General features: G+C 37.5%; 2 protein-coding genes across 13 annotated transcripts in view; one reads left to right on the forward strand and one right to left on the reverse strand.

Annotated features, from left to right (window-relative positions):
• Dock7 (dedicator of cytokinesis 7) overlaps window positions 1-15,301 on the reverse strand; it is a 183,500-nt gene that overhangs the window by 102,584 nt on the left and 65,615 nt on the right. The window lies entirely within an intron of this gene.
• Angptl3 (angiopoietin-like 3) lies at window positions 1,048-8,085 on the forward strand. Of its 3 annotated transcripts, NM_001399252.1 has the most exons (7): window positions 1,048-1,597; window positions 2,152-2,262; window positions 3,362-3,476; window positions 4,497-4,610; window positions 4,864-4,959; window positions 7,125-7,391; window positions 7,719-8,085. In NM_001399252.1, the coding sequence occupies exons 1-7, from the start codon at window positions 1,103-1,105 to the stop codon at window positions 7,886-7,888; spliced, it is 1,368 nt and encodes a 455-aa protein (NP_001386181.1). In that variant the 5' UTR covers window positions 1,048-1,102; the 3' UTR covers window positions 7,889-8,085. The 3 variants fall into 3 exon arrangements, with proteins under 3 accessions (NP_001386181.1, NP_001020236.1, NP_001386182.1); NM_001025065.2 differs by lacking the exons at window positions 7,125-7,391; window positions 7,719-8,085 and having other exon boundaries at window positions 4,864-5,752; NM_001399253.1 differs by lacking the exons at window positions 3,362-3,476; window positions 4,497-4,610; window positions 4,864-4,959; window positions 7,125-7,391; window positions 7,719-8,085 and adding an exon at window positions 2,503-2,795.

Raw genomic sequence — 15,301 nt, forward strand, 5'->3', positions numbered from 1 at the left:
ACTGCTCTTCCAGAGGTCCTGAGTTCAAATCCCAGGAATCACATGGTGGCTCACAACCATCTGTAAAGAGATCTGATGCCCTCTTCTGGTGTATCTGAAGACAGGTACAGTGTACTTATATGTAATACTAAGGATAACCACCCATAACTTAAGTTCTTATAATTTTTAGTTCGAACATCAATTGAGAACAATGGAACATTTACTGTTAAATATAATATTAATCTTTACCTTTGTTAAATTTTTTAAAATTTACAGTACAAAGTTCATAAACTTCAGAAAATGATGGTCAAATCTCTGTTGCTAGAAGCATTGGGATTTAATTCTAGTTTATATTCAAATCATCACATATTTATTGCTACTTCACTTGTGTGTGCATCTATCTACATACACACACATACATACACATATGTATGTCTATGACATATAGATATGAAAAACATGGAAAGGGGGAAATTAACGTTATTGACACTGTTGGAATTCGTGATAACATACAAGAATGGTTAAGACATACGTGAAGTAAGGACATTAAGCAATAGTTCTAGTGACAAATAACAAATATATAGTTATATGCTGGCCTTTACAGACTACAAAAACAGGCCACAGCAATGAGAAGCAGAGCACTGCCTCAAGAATGTGCAGAGGCTTCACTCAAGACCTGGTGAATGGCGGTTGTTTACAAGGTACACAAACTACAGTCAGGAGTGCGGATACTTAATTTTTCCTCAGTTTTAATGGCAAACAAAAAATTAAGGTTTATTTGTAAATCTCTTATAGTAAGAAAAAATTAAAATGAATTCTTAAAAGTGGGTAGATACCTTAATACTAAAAGTATAATTGTCAATACAGCAAATTTAACTAAATATCAATTTTTAAAATTACCTCCTGTTAGTTGCTCATTTCCTTGATTTCAGTTGCCATTGATCTAACAACATGGGGGAGGGTTACATTCGTACAAGTTAGCTCAGCTTAATGGTTAACTCCATTCACCTGCCAACCTTGTGTGTATGCAGCAAATAGCTGAGTATATAAAGTCAAGAGGCCCTGGTCTCCTTACCGGAGGAAGACGTTCCAAATTGCTTGAAATTGAATAATTGAAACAAAAATGCACACAATTAAGCTGCTCCTTTTTGTTGTTCCTCTAGTAATTTCGTCCAGAGTTGATCCAGACCTTTCGCCATTTGATTCTGTACCGTCAGAGCCAAAATCAAGATTTGCTATGTTGGATGATGTCAAAATTTTAGCCAATGGCCTCCTGCAGCTGGGTCATGGTCTTAAAGATTTTGTCCATAAGACAAAGGGACAAATTAATGACATATTTCAGAAGCTCAACATATTTGATCAGTGTTTTTATGACCTATCACTTCAAACCAATGAAATCAAAGAAGAGGAAAAGGAGCTAAGAAGAACCACATCTAAACTACAAGTTAAAAACGAAGAGGTGAAGAATATGTCACTTGAACTGAACTCAAAGCTTGAAAGTCTACTGGAGGAGAAGATGGCGCTCCAACACAGAGTCAGGGCTTTGGAGGAACAGCTGACCAGCTTGGTTCAGAACCCGCCTGGGGCTCGGGAGCACCCAGAGGTAACGTCACTTAAAGTAAGTAGAAATCACAGCATTCTGATGGTTTCAATGTGGACTTTGTAAAATAAATTTTAAGACATACTATTTTAAATACTCTGCTAGATTATTAACATATTTTTCCAAGAAATAATTTTTTCAAGAAATAAATTTATCCACTGGCACTTTAGTTTAGTTGCCTCCCTACCATTATATTTGAAAAGCGCTAAAATTTATATTTCACACTATTAAATAACTTTGTAACATTCAACTATTGTGCTACTGATAATTACTAGAGGTAATTTTTTTAAAACTGTTCTAAGAACAAAAATATATCAATATAGTAAATGGCATATTCTAATTCCTTTGAAACATTGTTTCTCTTCAAATAAAATGCAGAAAGTTTTAGATTTGGCAATTTTTTAATACAGTAACCAAAGTATATATTATCTGAAAAAACCATAAAGCAAGGGAAGCTAGGGCTCGCTTTTCTCACCCACTACTAGTTTAAAAATTACATGACTGTTATAAGTAAATAAAACTGTGAACAAAAAGACAGAAGACATTTTAAACAAACTGCAATCTGTTCACAGAGTTTTGTAGAACAGCAAGATAACAGCATAAGAGAACTCCTCCAGAGTGTGGAAGAACAATATAAACAACTAAGTCAACAGCACATTCAGATAAAAGAAATAGAAAATCAGGTAAGTAGTCTAATGCTAAGTCAGACTGTTGCAACACTTGATGCAAACACAGGCTAAGACAGCACTCCCCAGCTAATCATCTGCTTGCAAAACTTTCTGTACAACTAAGCAATGAACCTGCCCCATGCAGCTTCCTCACGCATCCTACCAAGAAAACAGCATAGTCTGTCTTGTGGAACTGAGAGGAGAGGGGATCCATAACTAATTCCATTAATGTGATCTTATTAAATTTTAAAACAGGTCATGAATCTGCTCTGCTCAAAGCCTCTACACGGCTTCCTATCTATCTTGCTCATCGTCACTCTTGAACCTGCAATGGCCTGACCTGCATTATCTCACCAGCTTCCCGGCTATTCCCCAACTTCGTCAAACACGCTGCTCCCCAGGGCCTCCGTCTAGGTGGTCTCTGTCTAGAATCCTGGGTTTCCCCCTAGTATCTGGACTTCCTATATAATATTATCAAATACAAAAACGTCAGTGAAGCTGTCCCAGGCCAATAAATAAAAAATAAAAAGTCTTCCGCAAAGTCATTATATTGTTTCCCCCCCCTGTCATTTATATTTAGCATAAATAGAAAGCTATTTCTGAATTAAACTGGAAGATCTGAGAACCTGCGATTCTTTTTCTATCACTTTAATTACAGAATGCTGTATATTCTTCATACAGAATACTGTATAAACACATTGTAGGAACTCAATATTTTAGAACTGACATTGCAATAGCATATTTAGCAAATGCAAGTTAATAAAGTAAGCTAAGTTTGTAATCCACACTGCTGAAAATAGAATATATTCAAATATTTTAAGCAAAGCATATAGCCTTACTGGCTCTTTTCCTTTTAATCAATGTCTCTCTTGTTTTGCTTGTTTCATTCTTTTAATTTTGTTATTCATTAAATAGTGCTCTTGATTAAATGTCTCAAGAATAGAATATCTGTCCATGCTGGGAAGCGCTCTTCATTCCTCTTTGCTTGGGTCGGGGCACTGAACATGCTCGGCGAGTACTCTGCCCTGAAATGTACTTCTGATATACTTACCCAGCAGTCCCTAATTATATATACAACAGCATTTTTAAAAGTAGATTTATATTCTCTTATCAGCTCAGAAAGACTGGCATTCAAGAACCCACTGAAAATTCTCTTTATTCTAAACCAAGAGCACCAAGAACTACTCCCCCTCTTCATCTGAAGGAAGCAAAAAATATAGAACAAGATGGTAAGATAATTTAGCCAGTTTTCTCTACAAAATTCTCTATTGTTAAGATCTGATCTAATACAGGATAAGAGTAAAAAGCTATATGTACCAAATGCTATCACTAAATGTCAATATAATTGGATCCTTGTTGTCTGTCTGTCTTTCTTTACATTTTAACACTATAAATGACATTCTTAAGATATGAAGCTGATATAAAAACATGCAATAATTATTAATTTCAGAGATATAAAATAAATCTACAGGTAAAACCCCTGGAGAGCCACAAAGGTCATGGTTAAAGATTACTCCTAGTCAGGGCATGGTGGCTCACACCTGTAATCCCAGCACTTGAGAGGGTAAAGTAGGAGAACCAATGTGAGTTTGAGAACAGCCTAACTGCAGTTAGTTTCAGGTTAGCCTGAGCTAGGGTGAGACTGCAAAAAAATAAAAACAAATAAAACAAACAAAAAAAACCCCATATCTATTAGAATTTACTTTCTAAAGCAAGAAACAAGGTATGTTCATGTGTATAAAGAAAGCATGCACTTCTAAAACCCAAAAACTCATGGAATTCTCCTCAAAACTTCTACTTTCCTATCTGCCTAAAATCTTTCACAAGTTAAATAAATGTTCCAGGGAACCAAAATCACTATTTCCAGTCAAATTGCTGCAAAAATGACAAATTGCCAATAGTTCTTTTTGTTTCTGTAACTCACATTGGAGAGCTACCTATTAGCTCTTCCTGTACAGTCAGCCTCCACACATCTGCTGCTTCAAGTTATGACCAAATCCTGGTCTCAGCTTCTGCTCCTTAGTACTCTATGTCTAACAAGATAATGCTTTTGAAAATTCTCCATTTTCTTTAAAAATAAATTGGAAATGTTATTTTAATGTTATTTGGATAGTTTCTCATCCAATAAGCATGCTTTAGCATAAATATTACAGAACATTCTTATCAATTACATGAAGTAGTAGTAAAACTGCAAACTCCAAAGATACTTCTGTTCCTAAATATTACGTACTAATGTCTATTAATCCTAGATCTGCCTGCTGACTGCTCTGCCATTTATAACAGAGGTGAACATACAAGTGGCGTGTATACTATTAGACCAAGCAGCTCTCAAGTGTTTAATGTCTACTGTGACACCCAATCAGGTAAGCCCACCTAAGTGAGAATGGGTTGTAGTGAACTCAAGATACTCAGTACTTATTACTAAAACTACTGTTATACCTACAGAACGTGATTATTCAGCAAATCTGGGATCATAATAAGTATTGCCCTAACTATATAATACCAAATTAATAAATCAACTCACAAAGCCAAAGTCAAAACCAAACTCAAAACATGATTATTTTTCCTGTCCACTTTAATCTACTAAAAATAACTACATCCATTCACACTCTCCAGGCACTCCACGGACATTAATTCAACACCGGAAAGATGGCTCTCAAAACTTCAACCAAACGTGGGAAAACTACGAAAAGGGTTTTGGGAGGCTTGATGGTAAAGTGATTTCCTTGCATCACTCACTTATCTGTTGATTTAATAGTATTAGTTGGGTGTGTTGACACAGGCCTGAGACCATAGCGCTTTTGGGCAAGGGGGGAGGAGGAGCAGCAGGTGAATTGAAAGTTCAAGACCAGTCTGGGCCACACATTGATACTCCTTCTCGACATTAAGAATTATAAATTAAGCAGCAATTATAAAATGGGCTGTGGAAATGTAACAATAAGCAAAAGCAGACCCCAGTCTTCATAAAACTGATTGGTAAATATTATCCATGATAGCAACTGCAATGATCTCATTGTACTTATCACTACTGCATGCCTGCAGTATGCTTGTTGAAACTTAATTCTATAGTTCATGGTTATCATAAGTCTTATTAAGGAACATAGTATACGCCATTGGCTCTAGTGAGGGGCCATGCTACAAATGAGCTGCAAAGATAGCAGTATAGAGCTCTTTCAGTGATATCCTAAGCACAACGTAACACAGGTGAAATGGGCTGGAGGCACAGTTGTGGTGGAACACGCGGCCAGCAGGACACTGGGACTGATCCCCAGCAGCACAAAGAAAGTGATAGGAACACAGAGCGAGAGTTAGAAGGGACAGGGTCACCGTCAGAGATACGGTGTCTAACTCCTGCAACCCTACCTGTAATTATTCCATATTATAAACATATACTATATAACTGTGGGTCTCTGCATGTTCTAGAATATGAATTCTATTTGATTGTAAAACAAAACTATAAAAATAAGTAAAAAAATAAAAAATAAACAGATACTTAAAATCAAAATAAGCACATTATAGATATTTGTGAATGTGTGCTATTCACTTATAAAGGAGAAGTCATCTGCTATTACACAAAAAAATGTTTAAGATTCAGTACTACTATATTATTTTTAAAATTCTCTATTCATGGTACTACTTAAATTCCTAAAGAGATTGGCCTATCCAGTGGTATTTTGCAGTTCTAATTCTTCTGGGATTGAGTTTAACACTAAAGGAAGGGACTGACAATTCAGAATGCTGACTTATTTCTAATTAGAAACTAATTCCATTTATAATCCCTAAGTGAAGTTTCCTAACTCAATAATACTTATCCCTGTCATTAAACACTTCATTATAGGCTGTATAATGACCTACTTACATTACTACTGTTTTTAATCCCAAATAGTTTTAATTATAGAGAAAAATACTACTAATAGAACATTCAGATCTCATTTTTTAATTTATTAGATCCTTTTTCTATGAAAAGAATTTCACATTTGAGAAAAATGCTATCACTATTATCTAGAACTGGACATATAAAAGCATTCCCTTGATGGTATGTGGGTATATTAATGAACAGTGGTGGTAAAGTGGTGTCTGTATACATAAGGAGATACGAGAGAGATATTACTCTATCAATGACCAACCTAAAAATATCTATAAAGATGTAATGTGTCATACATAAAACATTTTATAAAATATATTTTTGAAACGAAGTTGGAGTTATCAAGATTTTAATACAGACTTAAACACAGGCTTAATTAACTATAAGGGAGAAAAAAGTCACACTTTAATAATGCTGGGATATAGTCCAGTGGGAAAGTCTTCCTCAGCACATGCATAAGGTCAGATTCAGTCATCAGAACTCAAAGAAAAGCAGACAGACAGATCAAAAACAGAGGGAGACAGGAAGGGAGGGACAGTGCATATACACAGACATGAGTTTCACAAAACTCTAAACTACTGTAAGTTTTAGAAAGGATTTGTTTCGGGTTTTTGAGATAGGGTCCCATGTCCAGGATGGACCTGAACAGCTCTGTGTGGTGGAAGACTTTAAACAATTCTTTCAGTCTCGACCTCCCGGGGATTAGCACTGCAAGTGTACACCATAACACCAATAATACAAATGCTTTACAAGATTTCAAAGTAACCCAGGAATCAGAACTAAATTCATTTACACCAACAAACTGAAAATGATGATAAAAACTGGCCACTGAAAATGATTGGACATATTTGTAATTACAGCACTTTGGTAGGAAGATAGCAACTTTGAGACCAGCCTGGGCTAAATAGTGAGACCCTGGTACACACCCCCACACACAGACAAACAAGTCAGTCAGGACCTGATCTGTAGTTAACAACACACAGGGCTTTTTCCCCCTAACTTTTCTCTTTAGGAGAATTCTGGTTGGGCCTAGAGAAGATCTACGCTATAGTCAAACAGTCTAACTACATCTTACGACTGGAGCTACAAGACTGGAAGGACAGCAAGCACTATGCTGAATATTCCTTTCATCTGGGCAATCATGAAACCAACTACACGCTACATGTGGCTGAGATTGCTGCCAATATCCCTGAGGCCCTACCAGAACACAGAGACCTGATGTTTTCTACATGGGATCACAGAGCAAAGGGACAGCTCTACTGTCCAGAAAGTTATTCAGGTATCTCATTAATGACAACACTTTTTCCTTCAAAGTATCCCCTACGGTTTTAGCTATTACCTATAATGTGTTCTTTAAAATACTAATCTCAAGCAAGCATTCTCTCCAAAGAAAAAAATCTGTTGATTGTAGCTTTAAGTGTAAATTCTGGTTCAGCTGTTTTACCTAGAATGTTCCTCACTATGTTGATGGTGCACATGAGTCACACAGAATAAGAAATACTGGGATGCTACAATACAGTAACGGCTACATGAAAAATATAACCGTGGAAAAATCTAACAGTGACGAGGCCTTTGTCTAATTAAACCGCATGTCTTTTTTCTTTAGGTGGCTGGTGGTTCAGTGACATGTGTGGAGAAAACAACCTAAATGGTAAATACAACAAACCCAGAGCCAAATCCAAACCAGAGCGGAGAAGAGGGATCTCCTGGAGGCCTCGGGGCGGAAAGCTCTACTCTATCAAATCATCTAAAATGATGCTCCAGCCGACCACCTAAGGAAGCGTCAGCTGAACTGAGACAAATTAAAAGACCAACACATTCAATATTAAAATCCGCCCGCACACTGTAGTACAGCAATCTGGTATTAAATCTTTAGTGGAAAGCTTAAGAATTGAATTTCAATTAACTTTAAAGTCATTGTTAAGATCAGATATCATTGCATCAATATAACACAATTTATATTTTCAATCAAACTCCTACAGTATCACTTGTTCATGTTTATGATCTGGGAATCAATTTAAGATGGCCCAAGTCACCTGGGAGTGGTGGTGCACGCTTTTAATCCCAGGGTTCAGGAGGTAGAGGCAGGCAGATCTCCGAGTCTGAGACCAATGTGCTTTACAGAGTCTGTTCCAGCACAGCCAGGGATACACAGAGTAAACCTTGCCACAATAAAACAAAACAACACAAAATGAAACCACAAAAGCAAACAAAACAAAAACCCAAAATTACAAAAACCATGATTCCAATATAAATTATAATGGGTAAGTTCTAAATCATTCTTAAATTAAAAGCCTTAAAACTTCAACTAAAAAAAAGTTTACGGTAAACTTCAAAAAGTGGTATTTTACAATTCTCAAATGCTATATTGCTAGTTTCAAAATTAAGCCCAGACTATTTAGAATATGCATCCGTAACAGGAACTTTCGAAACTATGCTTCATTTTTCTACAGCACAGTCTAGAGTACGTGGTCTTAAAGGACATCAAGTAAGAAAGCTGAGGGCAACTGTGTCTATACCAGGCTGTGTGTCTGCCAACACAGGCGACCCAGATTACTGTGCTGTGCTGATTCTTCAGAATCAAGACTATGCTAAAGTAACTTAGTGTATACTTAGCGATCTATACCTTGAACATTTTATACATTTTAACACTTAATACTATGGCATTTTAAGTGACATCTGTAAGAATACAGTAAGAATGAGTGCCTTTGAAGCATTAAATGGAAGTCTAATCAGAATTTGTTATCCCTGGGTAGGATGTGGATCTAAGATTTTGTGTGTTTTTAAGTAGTCTTAAAAATCATAGTATCTTCTCAAATACTCTAAAGCATAATAGGCATGTATGTTTAAAAATTCATAGATATTACAATAAACATGATTGCTTCTAAAAAGTAATTTAAGCTTTAACTCTCCAAGGATTGTCAGATACAAATATCTTTATCATAACATCAGCTGTCAGCAGTGTTTCAAATCAGTTTTTCAATCCGTGGCTGTAAGAACTCCTGTTCGGTTTCTAGTACCAACCTCACCTGTAACTCCAGGTTCAGTGGATCCAATGCTTTCTCTCCTTTATTGGCACACAGACACAGGTCATACACACAGACACATTTTGTTTGTTTGTTTTTAATTCCACGTGAAGTGGTGTTTTGCCTGCACACATGTGTGAGGGTGTGGGTGGATCCTCTGGAACTGGAGTTACAAACAGCTGGGAGCTGTCGTTGGGTGCTGGGAAGCGAACCTCAGTAGCCAGCGTTCTATACATCGAGCCATCCCTCCAGATCTCCCAAAACTATGTTAAAAACAAGGGAAACTGAGTTAAGTCAAGTTTTTAAAGATAGGGCAGTATCCAGTTATAATGTGACTTGCCTCAAGCAATACTATGCATTATTTAGTTACCCTATGTCATACATATTTTTAAATCACATATAGGAGATACATATGGTCTATGTGGATCCTATATTTTTCTACAGAAAAACATAAAAGAATACAGGCAAGAAAAAGCTACAGTTCTCAGAGCTACTACCTAACTTGCTGAAATTTACTCTGAGTTTTACATTTAAATACCAAGATGGCCCCCTATGGAAGAAGGACGGAAACCCGGAAACAAAGTGACTGCTTCTGCAGCACAGCGGGGCTTCGCGGGGCTTTCCTGTTTTGTTTCTTAGATTTGGGCTTTCCTGTTTTGTTTCTTAGATTTTCATGCAGTTTTGTTCCTTTTAGAAAGAAGTACCAAATTGGTCTTTTTTTTTTTTTTCCTCATAGAATGCTCAGATTCAGAGATTATTCTGGTAACAGAAAGGTCCCTTCTTTGCATTTCAGTGTTGCCCTGTCCTCGATTCTCTGGAAGAGACCCAGAGCTATGTAACCCAGTGGAACCTGCCCAAGCCACTTTCCCTTCACCCTCTCCAGTACTTGGTACTAAGTGGATTCTAAAGCCACTGCACTCAGCATGGCTTACCCTCCCTGGGCTTCATCTTTATAGCCTGTCCTTCCTCAGATCCTCTTACCATCAGCGACATGGCCTTCTGGTGGGGAAGGGAGGCCTGTGTGTAAGAGGGAAAATATGTGCATGTTCATGGAGGAGTGCACACATGTGTTAAGTATGCACACATTCAAAAGTCTGTGTAGTTGCCTTCCTCAATCACTCTCCACCTGATTTCTGTACCCCTCTCTCTGCACCTGAGGCTCATGAACTCAGTAGGTTAGTCAGCTGGCCAAACAGCTCTACAAATGTACCTGCCTCTGGCACCAGGCAGGTAACAAGAGGAGCCCTGCCAGGCCTGGATTTCTGTAGCAGAAGATGGGGGCATAAACTCAGCTCCTCATGCTTATTCAATGGGCATTTTACTAATTGACTGAGCCATCTCCCCAGTCCCGATACAATTCTTATAAATGCGCCCTCACACATTCTGTCTACCTTCATGGACGCTGTTTTTCACGGATAAATTTCCCAACTCTATATATTCAACCCATCGTCATTGTTCATATCTCCTTCTCACATTGCTTACTAGCTGCCCCACCCCCCCCACCCCCAGGCACACTATACTACAGATCCATCAAGCAGCAGCCCAGCCTTTTTCAACTCCTCCCCACTTCATACCCTTCTCATTTAGATAACCAGCAGCAGCACTACCAGGCTGTAAGTCACAGGGAGACTGGCACAGAGAAAAGGTTTTGGGGGGTTTTTTTGCTTTTATTTTGTTTTGTTTTGTTTTGTTTTACTTGAACTTGTGGACGCACTTTCTTGTACATTTTGAAATGTTCTTCAGAAAAGCTTTCTTCTCAAGAATTGCCTCTAGCCCATTAGTTTTATTTCCTACTCAACTGTGCTTCAGCAAGTTTATAACAATGATGTAGTTCCTCTTTTGTTTATTGTAGTCTGCTATTGAAATACAACAGCTGAGAACAATTCAAATATATCCCTTTAGAGACTTTAGAGTTATAAGATAATGACCTACCACTAAAACACAGGCCAGTGGTCATATCTCATATTCCATAAATCGATCTTTAATAAAAAGATATGTTCTCTAAAAATCTCCTGAGAGATCTGCTCCTAGACTGTGAGTCGCATTTCTTCTGTGGACTGTACAAACGCCCACAGCTCCACCCTCATAGGAACAGCACAAGGACTCGTGACTAAAGAGCCAGACTCAAACCCTCCCAGCACACCGGGATCCCAGAGTCAGGGGTCGGGTGTGTAGCCCCTCTGGCCTCAAACATACCTCTCTCAGCTTACTACAGTCAGGAACTTTACGTGTGCATCACCATGCCTGGCTCCTCTTTTAACAAACTTCCCCAACACAACATTGCTCTTATGAAATAAAGTGTATGTACTTTAAAACAACCTTTAAGTACTTTTCTAGTTAATTCTATCCATTCACAGTTCCTCCCTCCCTGATTGGACAGGAAATATTCTGAGGAACAGCAATCCTGCTTCTTCCACAGACCTAGTAAACGGTAGCTCGTTACTCCTTGAATGCTGCACCACTTGTATCTCCAGCCCTCAAATGGCAGCAGTGCATAAACCTAGCAGATTATAACAGTGACTCACAAACAAAGATCAAAAGCTCAGAGCTCCAAATCTTCACCTACCTGAATCGAAGGAATCACTGTAAAACCTCCCACCAAGGGCTTACTCTCAGCCAATGAGGGCTGAGAGTACACGCCATCCATCCCAGCCTCACTGCTGCTGTAGAAGCTACTTACATATTCTCTCATACTACAACAAGCATATGTTCACGCTGACATCATCCTAAAAAGTGGGCAGCTGGCAGTCAGTTTACTCAAATGTTAGTAGATATGTGTTCACTAGCCAGTATTTATTAAATCCCTACTTTATACATCGTATTCAAAACTTTTATTATTATATATGTGACATTGTATACAGAACAATAGTATTACCTCATGGCTTGGGGTTTCTTTTTATTCTCTGCATCATTAACACCCGCAAACAATGTACCTCCAAGTGCATACGGAGTGGTTATCTAACACTGCAGTTTTGAAAACCAAGTCATCAAACAATTGCCCCTTTTAGCAAAGTCCAAAGTATTCTTTGTGGGTGCAAATTACCTAGGGCAAAATTACTCAATTGGCCTCAACTGTGCCGTTCAAGGTTATGAAAGTGGGGTTAACAAGTCCCCATATTATGCCTTCATAAGGTGATATTTCAACTGAATTTTAGAAAATATAAAACATAACAAAGAATTCCATCAAAACCCTAAAAACTGTCTGTTATCGTTCAGATGCTCTACGGTAGTAACGAAGGTAGAAGTGATTAGGTTTATTGAATCAGCAACACACAACAACCTTAACTGCTGGGGTTCATCTTCAGACACGCAACCACATTTCAGTCTCCAGTTCCACACACAGGAGTACGCACCTGACCAACTGCTTCCCTGCACTGTCATAAACGGTCTTAAAGGCAGTGCTTAAATACATGCAGACTTTTAAAAACTGGGTGCTAGTTACCACTGTTCAAACTCCTTTAAGAAAATAATCTATATAAATACTTCCCAAGGAAATACTTTAATTTTTAGGGTAAATGAATAAAATGTTTTTCAGGCTGCTCCTATTTCTGGAACATTCTCTCTCGGGAGCCTTGGATAACAACCACCACCTTGACTTTTTAGAAACACTTGGTGGCAATATAAAAATGCTAAAAAATTGGCCTCTCAACTCAAATTTCTATAGGTTTCCTTAATTTTAAGTACCATTCACATGAAATTAAGAATGTAGAAAATGAACCACAGCAGTAGTAGCAATATATATATACTCTGATACTGGAAAACAGACATATTTTTATATCCCAACTACTATGGCTATCTGAAAATACTGCTTAGAAAAAAAGTGTTTTTGATTGTATCAGAAGACAGAATGTTTTAGTTTAATTCATTAATAAGGAATATAGCTAATATCTTGATCACTTTAATTCAAAATAATGGTTTTTTATGTTAATGTATTTTATACATTAAACAATTATTCCAAAAAAGGTCATAGGATTTACATATACACAAAAACCAGCATTTGCTCTGCAAAGGGAGATCTGCCACAATACGAGGACGAGCAATAAGAAGCAAAGGTCACATGGTCCGCATGTGCTCATACTGACCTGGTCTGAGTTGAAATCAAACAGAGGAAAGTGTGACTAGTACATTATAAACTTATCAAACAATTCAAGGGAAAACTCATAATGCTCCATTGAAAGTGTTCTCTTAGGGTCTGGATGACATCTATCCAGGGTCTTCTGGCCCTCAGAGGCTCTGAGATGTCTGGTGGAATTCGGATAGTCTGCCTTTATATGTTACTTGGTTTTTTCCGCCCTTATAGCTTTTGATATTCTTTGTCCTCTGCATTTAGTGTTTTATTTTGTGACGAGAGGATTTTCTTTTCTGGTCCAATCAACTTGGTGTTCTGTAGGCTTCTTGTACTTTTATAAACATCTCTTTCTTTAGGTTAAGGAAGTTTTCTTCTGTGATTTTGTTGAAGATGTTTTCTGGCCCTTTGAACTGGGAATCTTCACCCTCTATTATTCGCAGGCTTGATCTTTTCATTGTGTCCTGAAATTTCCTAGTATTTTGGTTAGGAGCTTTTTACACTTTGTATTTTCTTTGACCAATGTGTCAATATCTTCTGTGGTAACTTCTACAACTGAAATTCTTTCTTCTATCTCTTGTATGAAAATAGATTTTAAAACTAACATTTATTATTGTGGCTACTGTAGTCCTTATCTGTCACAAAAGCCTACCCATCTACTGGGGTGCGTGTGTGTGTGTATGTGTGTGTGTGTGTGTGTGTGTCGGAATTTCATATAACAGATCATTTAAAACTATATTTAGATCATTTCACAGACAATGAAATCACTAATGTTTATGAAGAGGAGGGTCCATCCTACCGACTGCAAAGGACAGCATCAAACTGCTTGCTTTTATTTTGATCTCACAATTACTGCCACTGTCTCTTAATCTTAGTTATACTACATTTGCTAGCCACACTTACAAAAAAAAAAACATGATAGAAAAACAAAGATACAAAAGTTCAACAGGCAATCCCAATGAAGGCGACTGTTGGGAAAGAGGGCCGCTCTCACGGTCTGCCAAGAATATCCTGTGCTGTGTGGTCAGGTCTCAAAACAGCAGATGTCAATAAAGGGAAAGGACTTGCTCAGCTGGATGTACCTTGATCTAATACAAATCAAGAAGCTACGGTAGCAATGAAGACATGATCTGGAACACAAGTAGTATTGCAAGGAATCTACGGTCTAACTTCCACGCGATTGCAAACACTGAGTAAATTCCCAGTACGAAGGGGCTCACTGTTTGCTTATCCTAATGTAGCAACTGCACAGGGCCTCTCATATGACACTGAGAGAACATATGCAATCATTTGAGGTAAACTTCATTTATCTGGATTATTAGTTCTATGCCTTCCAATTTTTTATTGCTAAGATACTACATATCATCTACCACCTAAATTAACCAGAGTCAGAGAGCTCTGGGTTCAGTGAGAAACCCTGCCATACATAGAGTGATGGGGGAAGACCTCCAGACCCATGTATGAACACACACACACACACAACACATACACACACGCACACACACACACACACACAATATACATAATTCCACGTGCACCACAGGAACATGAAGCATCTACTTGTAATTTCCTTCAGGAGAGTATAAACATTATCAACTTTAAAATTGGACAAACACTTAAAAGCCTCCCTCAACAAGGTTTGCCTTGCTTGATAAGCCCCACACTCAACCCCATTCAGCTTCTACAACATGATTTTCTCAAGTATTCCTATTAGTTCCCGGATATGATTCTCTATATGTCATTTATATCATTACATCACTTCCACTGTAAGACATTAAAATTTATAGAAAATGATGATTCGGATTTTGAGGCAAAAGTATAAGATAAAATTAGTCTGGCCAACTTTAATGAATATATATCAAACAATAGTCCAGAAATGAGAATATTTCAATTTATTCATAACATGCCATTATATATGCTGGACATTTTTGTCCTTTAGCATAAAGGCTGTGGAAAATGAAGCAATACCTAGATTTCAGACCAAATAAACCTCTTATTCTCAACCTGATGTTTCTCCATGTTCAAAGAAAAACCACCAAAATTATAAGAGTTCTATGAAACTGAATAAACTAATTTAAATGAAAATAATTAGAATAA

The sequence above is a fragment of the Rattus norvegicus genome, chromosome 5 (genome assembly GCF_036323735.1).
Source record: "Rattus norvegicus strain BN/NHsdMcwi chromosome 5, GRCr8, whole genome shotgun sequence".
Lineage (NCBI taxonomy): Eukaryota > Metazoa > Chordata > Mammalia > Rodentia > Muridae > Rattus > Rattus norvegicus.

Coding starts and splice junctions, on each gene's coding strand:
- Angptl3 (NM_001399252.1), top strand. CDS start 1,103: ATGCACACAATTAAGCTGCTCCTTTTTGTTGTTCCTCTAGTAATTTCG. Junction 2,263..3,361: donor TAAAAGAAATAGAAAATCAG/GTAAGTAGTCTA, acceptor TTCTCTTATCAG/CTCAGAAAGACTGGCATTCA. Junction 3,477..4,496: donor AAAAAATATAGAACAAGATG/GTAAGATAATTT, acceptor TATTAATCCTAG/ATCTGCCTGCTGACTGCTCT.